This window comes from Ylistrum balloti, unplaced genomic scaffold (assembly GCF_031769215.1).
Source record: "Ylistrum balloti isolate Yb309-2 unplaced genomic scaffold, AGI_CSIRO_Ybal_v1 Utg370686, whole genome shotgun sequence".
Classification (NCBI taxonomy): domain Eukaryota; kingdom Metazoa; phylum Mollusca; class Bivalvia; order Pectinida; family Pectinidae; genus Ylistrum; species Ylistrum balloti.
The window spans coordinates 31,138-47,054 of record NW_026782413.1 but is presented as its reverse complement, the minus strand read 5'-3'; the positions used below and the strand labels follow the sequence as shown (position 1 = coordinate 47,054).

At 37.3% G+C, this 15,917-nt stretch overlaps 1 protein-coding gene across 1 annotated transcript; it reads right to left on the bottom strand.

Moving 5' to 3' along the window:
• Positions 1-2,168: 2,168 nt before the first annotated feature.
• Positions 2,169-14,450, bottom strand: LOC132557524 (phospholipid phosphatase 3-like). The gene is made up of 6 exons (XM_060222018.1): positions 14,402-14,450; positions 7,100-7,263; positions 5,168-5,454; positions 3,421-3,478; positions 2,556-2,732; positions 2,169-2,372 (listed from the first exon to the last, which is right to left on the bottom strand). The coding sequence occupies exons 1-6, from the start codon at positions 14,448-14,450 to the stop codon at positions 2,169-2,171; spliced, it is 939 nt and encodes a 312-aa protein (XP_060078001.1).
• Positions 14,451-15,917: the final 1,467 nt, after the last annotated feature.

Below are 15,917 nucleotides of genomic sequence, written 5' to 3'. Positions count from 1 at the left end.
ATGAATGGATAAAAGCAATCATTGACAATACCAATAATGACATTAAGCGATACATGGAAAATAGCGATCATTGAGAATACTAATAATGACAATAAGCGATACATGGATAATAGCAATCATTGACAATACCAGTAATGACAATAAGCGATACATGGAAAATAGCGATCATTGAAAATACTAATAATGACAATAAGCGATAAATTGATAATAGCAATCATTGATAATACAATGATGACAATAAGCGATACATGGATAATAGCAATCATTGAGAATACCAATAATGACAATAAGCGATACATGGATAATAGCAATCATTGAGAATACTAATAATGACAATAAGCGATACATGGATAATAGCAATCATTGACAATACCAGTAATGACAATAAGCGATACATGGAAAATAGCGATCATTGAAAATACTAATAATGACAATAAGCGATAAATTGATAATAGCAATCATTGATAATACAATGATGACAATAAGCGATACATGGATAATAGCAATCATTGAGAATACTAATAATGACAATAAGCGATACACGGACAATTACGATAACTGACAGTACATTAAGGACAAAAGGTGATACAAATGTAATACGTGTAACTGATTTAATCAGTATTAAGAATAACGGAAAACTGGACTAGTTAAGTGCATTATTATGAAACTCACATTTTAGTAATCGGAATTATTGTGACGTTTTATCGACTGGCGGTCTGACAAACTCGCATACGTATTTAACTAGTAGATGACAGATGCATTTTCACAACGCAGAGTAAAAAAATCGGTCTATTTTGTCCGAAGAAAATATTTTGGATAAAATGTATATTTCCTGTAAATGGTTGAATGCGGACGGTCTGTAGTAAGATATATAGTGTTACTTTACGGCAATACATGTCACAACACATAAGACACTGTATATCATCTGTATGTAGCACGATGTCAGCAATGTTCACAGAGATTGGCTGTATATAACACGATATCAGAAATGTTCACAGAGATTGGCTGTATATAACACGATATCAGCAATGTTCACAGAGATTGGCTGTATATAACACGATATCAGCAATGTTCACAGAGATTGGCTGTATATAACACGATATTAGCAATGTTAACAGAGATTGGCTGTATATAACACGATATTAGATATGTTCACAGAGACTGGCTGTAAATAACAAGATATCTGAAATTAATGTATGTAACACGATATCAGCAATGTTCAAAGAGATTGGCTGTATATAACGCGATATTAGAAATGTTCACAGAGATTGGCTGTATATAACACGATATCAGAAAATGTTAACAGACAAAATTAAGCAGAAATGTGTCATTCATGTTTTTATATTATGATAACCTTTATAGAATAGTGATGATTTTTCTAATTTTGACTGTGAACTTAAAAAGTGCGTCTCATATTTTACATTCACTTGACATGCAAACACATTCTTGAAAAGGGACAAGATATAGTTTTAAAATCTAATTCTTTATCTCTATCAATATATGTTAAAAGTCGTCAATTACAGTCTCCGTATTAACATATACTGAACTCACCTGTCTCATCTTTGTATATACTGATGATAAAAAATAACACTCTGACCACTGTCGGAGTATAATGAATAACAATTTGGTGACCAAGTGCAAAATTGAACAATTGATATAAAAAAAATCTACGGTAATTATCACAAGTTAATGTTTAAACATATACACTATAGAAAATATGATAGTAAATATGTAAAGGCAGAAAGCCGTTAAGACATCGGCATGTCTTGTCTGATAACACATGAACATTAATTAATCCGGTTTATCAAAACCGCTAACGAGAATAACTAACCAGATTTATCAAATCGCTAACGAGAATAGTTAACCAGATTTATCAAATCGCTAACGAGAATAATTAACCAGGTTTATCAAATCGCTAACGAGAATAATTAACCAGGTTTATCAAATCGCTAGCGATAATTACTAACCAGGTTTATCAAATCGCTAGCGATAATTACTAACCAGGTTTATCAAATCGCAAGCGAGAATAATTAACCAGGTTTATCAAATCGCTAGCGATAATTACTAACCAGGTTTATCAAAATCATAAGCGAGAATATAATAATTTGAATCTAAAATATATATATATTATCAATTTTTTAAAAAGCTATTGATGAACATGAGATTTTTTACGGCCTAGCTGCACCAGTGTGAGGATTTGGTCCATTTTCCACGCTAAGTTGGCTCATGTTTATGCTGAGCACTGAATCTCTAAACGCCAGATTGTCAGTTCCTATATACTTCCCCATCTCCATGCGTTTCTCATTTCGTTCTTCCATCTTCCTTAGATATGCACGGTTCATATAATTCATTTTGTCAGCAAGAAATATAACCTGTAAAAATCAAAACAAAATTTTGGATTTCATTTTATCAGGTAAGTCTGTAAAATTCAGAAAAGAAATTATAAAATAGATTAAATGATCACGTTTTCTAATAATATATCTAACTTCCTTACGTGTTCTGTTCAGTGATGTTTATGGTTCCGAAGAAATCATTTTTTTTCAATCAAGACTTACTGTTAAAAGACACCCTAGTGAACCAACAATGGCGCCGCCTATGACGTCACCGGGATGATGACGATAGTCTTGGAGACGTGATGCACAAATGAAAACGCCCAGTATGATGACGAGGGTCTGGAGGAAGGGGCGCAAGAGGCGAACCCATTTTAGGAGCAGTCTAAATTGTAGGTACACCTGAAATCAGTACGGTTACAAAAGTAAGTAAGAAAGAAACAGTACAGTACCGTCCGTGTTTGACGAGGAATTACTGCTATCGTTACATCTCGTTACCAAACGGGCATCTTTCAGAGTGTCAAGGTAAAATATCGATTATTGAAATCAACAAGAAAATTTTCAGTTATTCCGATATGTCCTTCTTTTTGCCATGACTGAAAATCGAAAATTGGAAAGTAGGAAAATTAAAAAGTTATCTCTGCGATATCAAAGTGTAAAAAATGCAACATCTGAGATCAGACAGTTGTTTTCTTTTGTTCACATTGTAAGAGTCGTCGCCATATTAGGCGATTTGTTGTTCTAAAGAACTACAAATAAGTATTAAGTGTAAACAAAATTGAAATTTCCGAATCCATGTCAGGATTAATATGATGGATAAGCGATCGCCCTTATTCAAATAAACAATGGTTTATATTTAATAAATACACTATGGGTTTCTTTGTCGCGTTCTACTATAAGGGAGGTAACTCTTCAACACCACTGAGTCAGTGTCCATATCTACCTAGAGTTATCTCTCTTTATTCTCAGTAACTAATGGAATACGCTACAGCTGTCAGTTTTACTGTGTTACATATAACAAATATCTCACTGTGTTTGCATAACATATTTTGTGAACGAATATTTTCTACTTGTATATAGCTATACATACCACTAGAAATAACATGCCGTAGGCTGCAGCAGCTGAATGTCCAGATGGAAAGGATTTTCTAAAACAACAAAACATAAAACTGTAACAATAGTCACTTGAACTCATCCTAATAGAAGCTCAACCGATAATATTTTTGGATTTTCTCTTTATCCTTGGAAACTTATTCCATATTACTGCCGATAATTGTGTGCTTAGTTTTATTATAAAGTCAATTCTGTGTCGTTAGTTTCATTTTGCTGTCGATTACTGTGTCGTTAGTTTCATTTTTCTGTCGATTACTGTGTCGTTAGTTTCATTTTTCTGTCGATTACTGTGTCGTTAGTTTCATTTTGCTGTCGATTACTGTGTCGTTAGTTTCATTTTGCTGTCGATAACTGTGTCGTTAGTTTCGTTTTACAGTCGATTACTGTGTCGTTAGTTTCATTTTACAGCCGATTACTGTGTCGTTAGTTTATTTTTCTTGTCGATTACTGTGTCGTTAGTTTCATTTTTCTGTCGATTACTGTGTCGTTAGTTTCATTTTGCTGTCGATTACTGTGTCGTTAGTTTCATTTTTCTGTCGATTACTGTGTCGTTAGTTTCATTTTCTGTCGATTAGTGTGTCGTTAGTTTCATTTTGCTGTCGATTACTGTGTCGTTAGTTTCATTTTCTGTCGATTACTGTGTCGTTAGTGTCATTTTGCTGTCCATTACTGTGTCATTAGTTTCTTTTACTTGTCGATTACTGTGTCGTTAGTTTCATTTTCTGTCGATTAGTGTGTCGTTTGCTGTCGATTACTGTGTCGTTAGTTTCATTTTGCTGTCGATTACTGTGTCGTTAGTTTCATTTTTCTGTCGATTACTGTGTCGTTAGTGTTATTTTGCTGTCGATTACTGTGTCGTTAGTTTCATTTTGCTGTCGATTACTGTGTCGTTAGTTTCATTTTGCTGTCGATTACTGTGTCGTTAGTGTTATTTTCTTGTCGATTACTGTGTCGTTAGTGTTATTTTGCTGTCGATTACTGTGTCGTTAGTTTCATTTTGCTGTCGATTACTGTGTCGTTAGTGTTATTTTGTTGTCGATTACTGTGTCGTTAGTTTCATTTTACAGTCGATTACAGAAATACGTGTGCTTTATTTATTACACTTTTAATAAAATATCAAACTACGGGCTGTTTTATTTTAGAATTGTCCTCCTCCTACATTCCTTCAGAGAAGATTATGCTGACTTTAGATTGTCAACATGATATAACTAACTTCACTTCCTGAGAAACAATAAAGAGTTGATATTTAGGCCATATGTTGCTTTCTGGAACACATTAGGGTATATAATTTAGGTGACAATCAATATATAGATATTTTGTTTATTCAAAAGACACACACCGGAACAAGAGGTCACACGAGGACGGCTACAAGAAACAATTCAAGTTAAAATCTTCAGGATTTAGGAATATCATTATTCCTAGCTTGAATAGGTTACTGGGTCATGTATTCAAAACAGATAGTGAAAATTCCTTCGACTGAAATTCAACTCATTGGTCTTTGAAATATGAGCTCATCCAAACTATTTTTATAATTTTATCAATAATATTAAATAATATTCAATACATCTTTATAATCCCTGGATGGTTGTATGAATGACTGATGAGGTAGATATGTTTAACGATTGACTGACGTAACTGTCGAATTCTTTATATCAATTGCGCGAAAAATGTATCCTTTTTTTGAGAAAAAAAAGAAACAACTGAAAAATGAATATTTATTTTACCTTAAATCAGCTATTACTTCTTCGTCCGTCTCATTACAGTGGAAGTCTCGAATGAAACCTTGAGTGCAGTCGATGGCTGTAAAGTTGGGTTGACACATAGCGAAGAAATTGGGTCTGAGACGACCAAAGAAAAGCTTGAGTGTTTCTACAACAAGTATGGTTGCTGTACCTCCAAACAGATACGACCCGACCGTTCTGTACAGGTTTTTAACATAAACCCAAAGTGTCCCGCTTATGTCAGAACAACTACCGTTATAGCAGGCGTAGAATAACTCCACGACGATAACCTAAAGTTAAAAAAATATATCTTACTTTTAATTAAAATGTAGATGGAGATCATCATCATCATCATCATCATCATCTACCTCTTCAACCGAGACATTTTACAACTGGATTCTATTCCAAAGGAATCCGTATGTGGCGGTCTATGGCAACGTTGGAGCTATCTTTATTTTCTTTTGTATTACTTTCAAAAAGATCAACTAATATCGGACTGCTGAAACATATGCAGAGTGAGAAATCATAGCTAACCATAAAACATTCAGACAACATTTTACAATAGTTTTCAGTCCCAGATTTGTGGCTACCCACCTACCCTTTCGCAGTTATATATAGAGCAGCGATATTCAATTTATTCAATATTTTGTATATTAATTTATTTTTTAATATTTCATAGCTTAGGTAGTGCAAACAAACACTCATTCAAATAGTAATATGAAATCTCCAACGAATTAAGGAACGAGAGGACCTTTCGAACAATAAAGTGATCAGTTTAGCAAATAAAAACCTTGGTTTAACAAAGATATATATGAGGTAGGCCACTTTCTACAAATATTCCGTATAGATAAACCCTAAATCTGATTACCAGAAAATAAAACAACCATCTCTAGAAATGCAATTCAATGCAAGCTGCACTCTTAGTATGATTTACAAAACGGAATCAAGATTGCTTAGAAAACAAAGAATTTCTTCCAGAAAACGAGTGTTACGTCTCCAATTCGTATACCAGAATGTCTGTAGGATATAACCATGGCTTCTGTGAATGTTAGAAATAACATTGGGTAGACTTAAAAACTGTGGTTGTTATGGTAACAAACTTTCTAGGATATACTCAAGGCTTCTGGGAAGGTTAGAAATATCATTGGGTAGACTTAAAAACTACGATTGCTATGGTAACAAACTCTCTAGGATCTACTCAAGGCTTCTGAGAAGTTTAGAAGTAACATTGGGTAGACTAAAATACTTTGATTGTTATGGTAACATACTTTCAAGGACGTACTCACAACTGCAGGGAGGGTTAGAAGTATTATTATGTAAATAACACAACAGTGGTTGTTATGTCGAGAATTTTTCTAGGATCTGGTAACATTAAGTGGACCAAACAACTGTGGTTGTTATGGTAACAACATCTCTAGGATCTACTCACGGCTGCTGGGAAGGTTAGAAGTAACATTAAGTGGACTGAACAATTGTGGTTGTCATGGTAACAAACTATCTAGAACATACTCACGACTGCTGGGAAGGTTAGAAGTAACATTGGGTAGGCTAAAACAACTGTGGTTGTTATGATAACAACCTCTCTAGGATCTACTGACGGCTGCTGGGAAGGTTAGAAGTAACTTGGTGTGGGCTAAAACAACTGTGGTTGTTATGGTAACAACCTCTCTAGGATCTACTGACGGCTGCTGGGAAGGTTAGAAGTAACATTAAGTGGACTAAACAACTGTGGTTGTTATGGTAACAACCTCTCTAGGATCTACTCACGGCTGCTGGGAAGGTTAGAAGAAACATTGGGTAGACTAAAATACTGTGGTTGTTATGGTAACAACCTCTCTAGGATCTACTCACGGCTGCTGGGAAGGTCAGGAGTAACATTAAGTGGACTAAACAACTGTGGTTGTTATGGTAACAACCTCTCCAGGACATACTCACGGCTGCTGGGAAGATGAGGAGCGACATGGCGATGATTGTTCCATCATCAATAGACTCCTCTACTATCGGGTACATTAGACTCTGATCGTCACAGTAGAAACCTCGCTCATACGGCCGGATCATTGAAATCTTGTCAAACACCAGCAGAAAGGTGAAGGCCGTTACTGCAACCAAAATAAAAAAAATCTTATTTGTATATCAAACCTTTCACCCATTAATCAAAATTTTATCCATTAATCATGAAAAGTTAAAGTTTTACATGTTTAGTTCCGTAAAATGAGAGATCAGCGAGTTTTTTTAATTGCTATAAACTTTCTTGTCTCGTGGAGGGTTTTGATGAAGCGTTCTGGATATGGCTGTTTAAAGTCTGGTTAGAGATAACAAGTGTTTAGAGAACATTTTAAAATATTACTAAAAATGGGAACGTTCTTTATCATTTAACAGCTGTAGCAGTGTTGAGAATGGTCAGATGGATACAGTGTAACGTTAGCATTAAACGATATTTTTTTCTTTCCGTGGTAACAATTTGAATTTTCCGTTAATCATTGGTTAACCCCAGTTAACCTTCGAGTAACCGTGCCAGACGTCTAAATACTGTATAAGGTTATACTGTATGCCCACAAAAACATGGCGTTGGCTCTAAAACTGATTACGTTTTACAAAAGACCATCAAACATTTTTTGTCCAAAAAACACAACAATGATTAAAATGTATTCAATGTTAAGGTCAAATCTGACGAATAATGTGTAAACTGCATCAGATAACTGCAGTAACTATTTATAGCCTAGATATTCTCCCCGGTCAGTAACTATTTATAGCCTAGATATTCTCCCCGGTCAGTACGTAATTATAGCGTAGATATTCTCCCTCCTCAGTACGTAGTTATAGCCTAGATATTCTCCCCGATCAGAACGTAATTATAGCGTAGATATTCTCCCTCCTCAGTACGTAGTTATAGCCTAGATATCCTCCCCCTCAGTACGTAGTTATAGCGTAGATATCCTCCCTCCTCAGTACGTAGTTATAGCCTAGATGTCCTCCCCGATCAGTACGTAGTTATAACCTAGATATCCTCCCTCCTCAGTACTTAGTTATAACCTAGATATCCTCCCTCCTCAGTACGTAGTTATAACCTAGATATCCTCCCTCCTCAGTACGTAGTTATAGCCTAGATATCCTCCCTCCTCAGTACTTAGTTATAACCTAGATATCCTCCCTCCTCAGTACGTAGTTATAGCCTAGATATCCTCCCTCCTCAGTATGTAGTTATAGCCTAGATATCCCACTCCTCAGTACGTAGTTATAACCTAGATATCTTCCCTCCTCAGTACGTAGTTATACCCTAGATATCCTCCCTCCTCAGTACGTAGCAATAACCTAGATATCCTCCCTCCTCAGTACGTAGTTATAACCTAGATATCTTCCCCCCTCAGTACGTAGTTACAACGTAGATATCCTCCCTCCTCAGTACGTAGTTATATCTTAAATACTCTCCCTCCGTTCTACATTTTATTCATTCAACCCCTACAAACCTTGGCCCCAGACAAAGAGCTCGTTGTTTACTGAACGTGAATACATGATATATACATATATGACAAAATGTTCAGCAGACCGTGACATCTGCTAACAAGGCAACCACTTTCTCTTTTAATCGTCGTCACAGGCATATTTAACGCTTGCATATATCTGTAGTTTTATCTCACACAGTTCTTTATGTCCTTTACAAACAGGTTTTCATATTCGTTTTTACAATGGTATGTCAAACACACACAGAAAATAAATGCCATTGGGAAGAATTGGAATATAATCACAAAAGATGTGATTAATATTTTCCTGTTTCAAGCTTATCAGATTGTATCTGTAACGTTTTAATGTTGTTCCACAAATAGTCGTCACGTCAAGAGTCAATTTATCAGTGAGATTATCATATACAAATCTAGAAGGTAACGAGGATAAATATTATTTGCTAAATCGTTTTTTAAGTTACTACTACCTTAACAGTTTCATGGCTTTATGGATGAAAGCTGATTACAAAACTGGCGAGGATAGCGTCCAGAGGTTTAGATCCACTAACTAGAAGTTACAATTTAACATTTCCGGTGGTACAGTGTGACAACTTCTAGATGACACTTAACGATTTAAAGTTTGGACCTTGTAAAGATATTTTATGGAATTGTTAATAGTTAAGAATATGCTAATCCTGTACCGCACACCTCTCCCTAACTCTATTACACTGCTCTGTAGGGCTTGAATTCTAAGTCGTGGGATCTTAATATCCTGGCCATGTCTGGTAACATTGTCGATGTTGTATATCGATCTATTGTGCGTGTCGTTACCAAGGTAAATTTCATATGATGGGAAAAAAACTTACAACCAGAAACCAGGGTTTATGTCATTAAAAACACAGGCTATAATATTCTACCGGAAAGTGAACAGACCGACTTTTCATACTCTAAAGCACATCGCTGAACACGACTGCTCTCTCTATAACAAGCAATGGATATTAACCAACTAAAGAATATTTTTTAGTGGAAGGAATGTTTCAGCTTTGAAAATTACATAAGGCTTTCTCTTGGTGTTTTAGTACCGGAATATCAACAGCATGGTCAACTTGTTATTTGTTACTCTAAAATCACGTGAATAACACGTCTAGATTTGGAACATGGTTTTATTGATAGAGAAAATGAAAATAAAACTGCATTGTACATCATATTTTTTCTAAAACAACTTTCCAAAATGTTATGAAGTGACAAATAGTGGAAACATGGGATGAAGTTATGTATATATAGAGCAGTACAAAATGTAGACAGAAAGTTAAAATTTACAACTATTGCACACAAACTCATTTATCAGCATAATGTTTTACTGAACAAAGTCTATCATATCTCGAGATGTTACGTTCTACAACAGCTTGCCATTCTGAGAGAATATGCAACACGATCATTATCCCAGCTTGCTGGATATCTTGGTTATTTCAATTGTACAACAGAAACTAACTTGAAAATTTTGCATCAATTTAGTAAAGAATTTGATTCATTCCGAATAAAAATATCAAGGGTCCAAATGTTTCGTCTTTCTATGACTATTCAGTAACGTCACAGCCGAACGTCTCGTCTTTCTTGTAAGCTTGTAAGTTTTGGGCTGTGTATGTTAGAAATCCTGACGAGATACAACAATACAAATCATTCAAATCGCTATCACTTTATTTGAGTTTATGTACAGGCTCCTGTAACGTATTGCACGACAAATCGACTCCAAACCTACAGTTTTCTGTCTGTAAATATAAACATCTACATTTAAACTAGATTTAAGAATATGCACGCCCCAGGAGAGAATGGAGACTGAAATCTTTATAAAAACTATTGAATTACTGTTTTCACTACATAATGTATGTACACTCATACAAAGGCAGGTCTTTAAGGTAAGGGACAAGACACTAATTTTGTTTACAAATTCATCAGATGTTCATGTCATTAAACATGAAATTATACACATAGTTTGGTCACATGATGAGGTAGTCATTTGTAACGGAGACATTCAATGTATGAATATGTATATCTAAATGTTGTATGTGTGTCACTGCTGGGCCTTGTAACACATTTTGGTTTAAATTAGTGATCTATCTATAATTTATATACTTTCCAAGGGACATTTCATGACAGAGGTACTGACCATACTACTAATTCGCACCTGTATATAGTAGTATATAGCGGCATTACCTACTGTTTATGTATACCTGTAACAGGTAAATATATATATATATACATATAGATGTTTAGAGCTTTGCTAAGTAAGAACCTGCCAATGAATGAAAACGACCTCCAGCAATATCCTAGCGAATCTTCACACTCTATGTGTAAACAAATTGTACATATTAAGGCTAGACACTTCAAGTGAATTGACCGTAAGAGTAACGGCCAGTCTATCACCCACTAAATACATTGTCTGGTCATTGCGAAGCCAGATGACCATCTGTTTTCCATCTAGACCGTGACGACAGTGCTGGCCGGGTGTCCTCTCACCTCCTTCAAACATTTAAAACACCATTATTCTTAAACCCCAAACAGTAACCATTCCGATAATGATGGTGTTTTTTTTGTTGGTTTTAGACTTTAATATATAAGTGGTATCTAGTTTACTTTATTTTGTGAATGAGGCTGTCAGACCGAACCGTTTCTGTCATTACTGGTGATCAGTAATAGTTACGTATGTAGGTCAAAAGGTTGACTGATGACTTGGTTCCCTATGTAGTCTTACTAACACGTGATCACTTAGCCATGGGCTTAAAACCCACTGAGGTTAGAATCTAGTATTAAAGGCTACAAATAAAAAATTGATAAAAATGGATTTCGTTGTTAATTTTACGTAATTTATAGACAATGGTTTGTTGTGATTGTGTTGTATCGATATTGATGTCAGTGGGAGGTTCTAACACACTGTAGTGTATATACATCACGAATACTTGGCAACCTGGTAAATATATACAATTCAACATAGAATTATGTAAGTCAACACACCCACCCACAACACCACCACACCCACCCATACACAACACTACCACACTCACCCACACACAACACTACCACACCCACCCATACCACACCCACCCATACACACACACTACCACAAACACCCACCCACCCACCCACCCATACACAACACTACCACACCCACTCATACACAACACTACCACACTCACCCATACACAACACTACCACACCCACCCATACACAACACTACCACAAACACCACCACCACACTCACCCACCCACAACACCACCACACCCACCCATACACAACACTACCACACTCACCCACACACAACACTACCACACCCACCCATACACAACACTACCACAAACACCACCACCACACTCACCCACCCACAACACCACCACACCCACCCATACACAACTCTACCACACCCACCCACCCACAACACCACCACACCCACTCATACACAACATTACCACACTCACCACCCACAACACCACCACACCCACCCATACACAACATTACCACACCCACCCACCAACAACACCACCACACCCACCCATACACAACACTACCACACTCACCCACACACAACACTACCACACCCACCCATACACAACACTACCACAAACACCACCACCACACTCACCCACCTACAACACCACCACACCCACCCATACACAACACTACCACACACTCACACACCCACCCACACCCACACACCCACCCACACCACACCCACCACACCCACCCATACACACTACCACACACACAACACCACACTCACCACCCACAACACCACCACACCCACCCATACACAACATTACCACACCCACCCACCTACAACACCACCACACCCACCCATACACAACACTACCACACTCACCCACACACAACACTACCACACCCACCCATACACAACACTACCACAAACACCACCACCACACTCACCCACCTACAACACCACCACACCCACCCATACACAACACTACCACACCCACCCACCCACAACACCACCACACCCATTCATACACAACACTACCACACTCACCACCCACAACACCACCACTCCCACCCATACACAACACTACCACACCCACCCACCCACAACACCACCACACCCACTCATACACAACATTACCACACTCACCACACACAACACTACCACACCCAACCATACACAACACTACCACAAACAACACCACCAAACCCACCCACCAACAACACTAACACACCCACCCATACTCAACACTACCACAAACAACACCACCACACTCAACCACACACATCACTACCACACCCACCCACCCACAACACTACCACACCCACCCACCCACAACACTACCACAACCACCCACCCACAACACCACCACACCCACCCACACACAACACTACCACACCCACCCATACACAACACTACCTCAAACAACACCACCACACCCACCCACCCACAACACTACCATACCCACCCGCACACAACACTCCAACACCCACCCATACACAACACTACCACATCCACCCACACACAACATTACCGCACCTACCTACACACAACACCTACCCACACACAACACTACCGAACCCACCCACCCACAACACCACCACACTCACCCATACACAACACCACCACACTCACCCACACACATCACTACCACACCCACCCACACACAACACTACCACAACCACCCATACACAACACCACCACACCCACCCACACAACACTACCACACCCACCCACCCACAACACTACCATATCCACCCACACACAACACTCCAACACCCAACCATACACAACACTACTACATCCACCCACACACAACATTACCGCACCCCACCACGCACCCACCCCTGACCCCCCCCCCCCCCCCTCCACACACAACACCTACACAGCCACACACAATACACACAGCACCCCCACACACGCACATACACACAACCCCCCCCCCCCACACACACACACACATATATATTTATATAATTTGATGAAAATACACATCTGTTCAAAAATATACAAATCGACACACAAATATATCGTTAACGAAGCCCAACAAATTACAATGATTCAAAACATACACACAAATATATTGACACTGAATATACATATAAATACAAAAATATATTGACATTCGTATAAAATAAACAAATTTCTAATACCGATACTTTATAAATACACACACAATAAGTTAATAACAAATTTAGAAACTTGAATTCATTTAGATATGATATTAAAATATCGTATGTGTAATTAATTAAGGACACTATTACTTATGTGTAATAAAACATTCCCAACATTCCAAGGTCCGTAATTGTCTCTATTGTGTAATGTATTGAAGTCTAGTCATCTTTGTAATTATAATTAATAATAGATGTTAGTAACCTAAGGTCCGGTCAGGAATGCTAGTGCTAGTGTCCCCACGTCCAGTTTAACACACTCAAAATCATCCGGCTTTGTAAAGATGTATTATTATCATATCTCATAATAATTGTACCATGTATGGAAATATGAAAAATAACAAGTTTTGCCGGCAGACACGTTTTCAGGTAAGGTCAGGTGAACTCTTCTGTTAAAATGAAGTCTCGAATGGGATAATACAAAGAGTTTCCGAGTATATCAAACGTGTACATGTACTCAAATAATCAATATTGTGAGTACTGTACATAATTAAGCTCATCATAATTAGGTATTGTCATGTTATGATGATAATTTATACTCTGTATAAACCACGTTACATATCTATGATTCTAGATTCTATGATATCTAAAATAGGACATGTACTATATATATATATATATATTCAAAATACTTACCTCCTAAGTATATGATTATGTCCGAGATAACTTTCCAATAAACCTTCATTTTTCCAATTAAGAAATCAACACAATTTATCGGATATGTCCTGGTAAACAGAGAAGAGCACACAGGTGTTGAGAGCAGACGATACTCATTAAGGCCCACTAGATAACATTCAGGTAGTCACTGCCTTCCGTTTTCACCTGTGTTAAGGCTGGCTAATCCGAGACTCATTGTGAACTACTCTACCAGATCTAATCTGTGAAACGAGGCTCAAGGGGTGTTTTTGTTCACAATTCATAAGTTTCAATCAAAATAAAAGATGTGTCATACTTTTTTTTATTTATCAATTATGAACTTATCGACCTAATCCAACAAACCGGACATAGGAGAGTCTAACATGTAATAAAAGAGTATAACTGAAAACGTCATTATTTGTCAATCCCTTCGCTGGCCTCTTGTGTCATCTCGGGTACGGGTGTATTTCACTCGTGTTCTCAGATACACAGAGCATCTTTAGAATATACTGAAATTCTTTACAGTGCGTAATTCGATGATACTTTCGTAGTTTAACTTTAAAAATAGATTAGCCATAGAGTTGTTTAGGGTACCATATAAGGTAACGGGTACTGTCAGAAACGGACTTCGGGTGGGATTGGACATCGGGGTGTTGGTAACATAATAGAACAAACGCTTTACTATGACATCACAACCAACAGTATTCACACAATCACACATTGCAAAACCACAATCACGCCAAAACACACCCAGTCATGTTCAGGGGAAAATGTTGATGTCATACGTTACAAATATATATCAATCAAATATATATACATCGAATGTATATATATCGAAAGGTTTATTAAAAAAAATTATCCCAAATTTGATTCATACGGACAATTCGGTAATCAACCGTAAACTATTGGGCACCAGACCATGTGTTTGTTGTGCTCCTCCAATATCCACCCCTGTGCTCATTAGGTATTCAGGTCATTATCACCTGTGAAGATGTTTTACAATTCGTCCCGTATAATTGTTGTGCTGTATAGCACACATGAAGATGTAATCGCTGAGATACCCTCATTTGAATATAATGTCGAAATCTGCAGGTGCCAGACGAGTTAAATAACATCACAACTACAACCTGATCTAGCGAAACATGATCGTGCAGTAGCGGAATCTGGCAAAAAAAAATCGCCATATTTGTTTGTTTAGGAATATATCTGGTGGTAAATTGACCAAAATAGGAAAAACTCGATGTGCATAGTGAACACAGAACGTGTCTTGGTTTTATTGTAAAATTACGGCTGAAATGAAAAGACGACTGGTTATGAAAGGGATGTAGCAAAAAACTAGAAAGTACCAATCTGTCAATATAATCGTATACAACCTCTAATTCAACAAAACTAGGGCAAAATATGAGAAAATATGATAAAAGAAAGATTTACAAGGAGACTCCTGAAATGGAACAAGGAAAATAAGACTAAATGTTCCGGAAGAGTAAGCGTCTTCTGCTTCATCAACGACACTCGC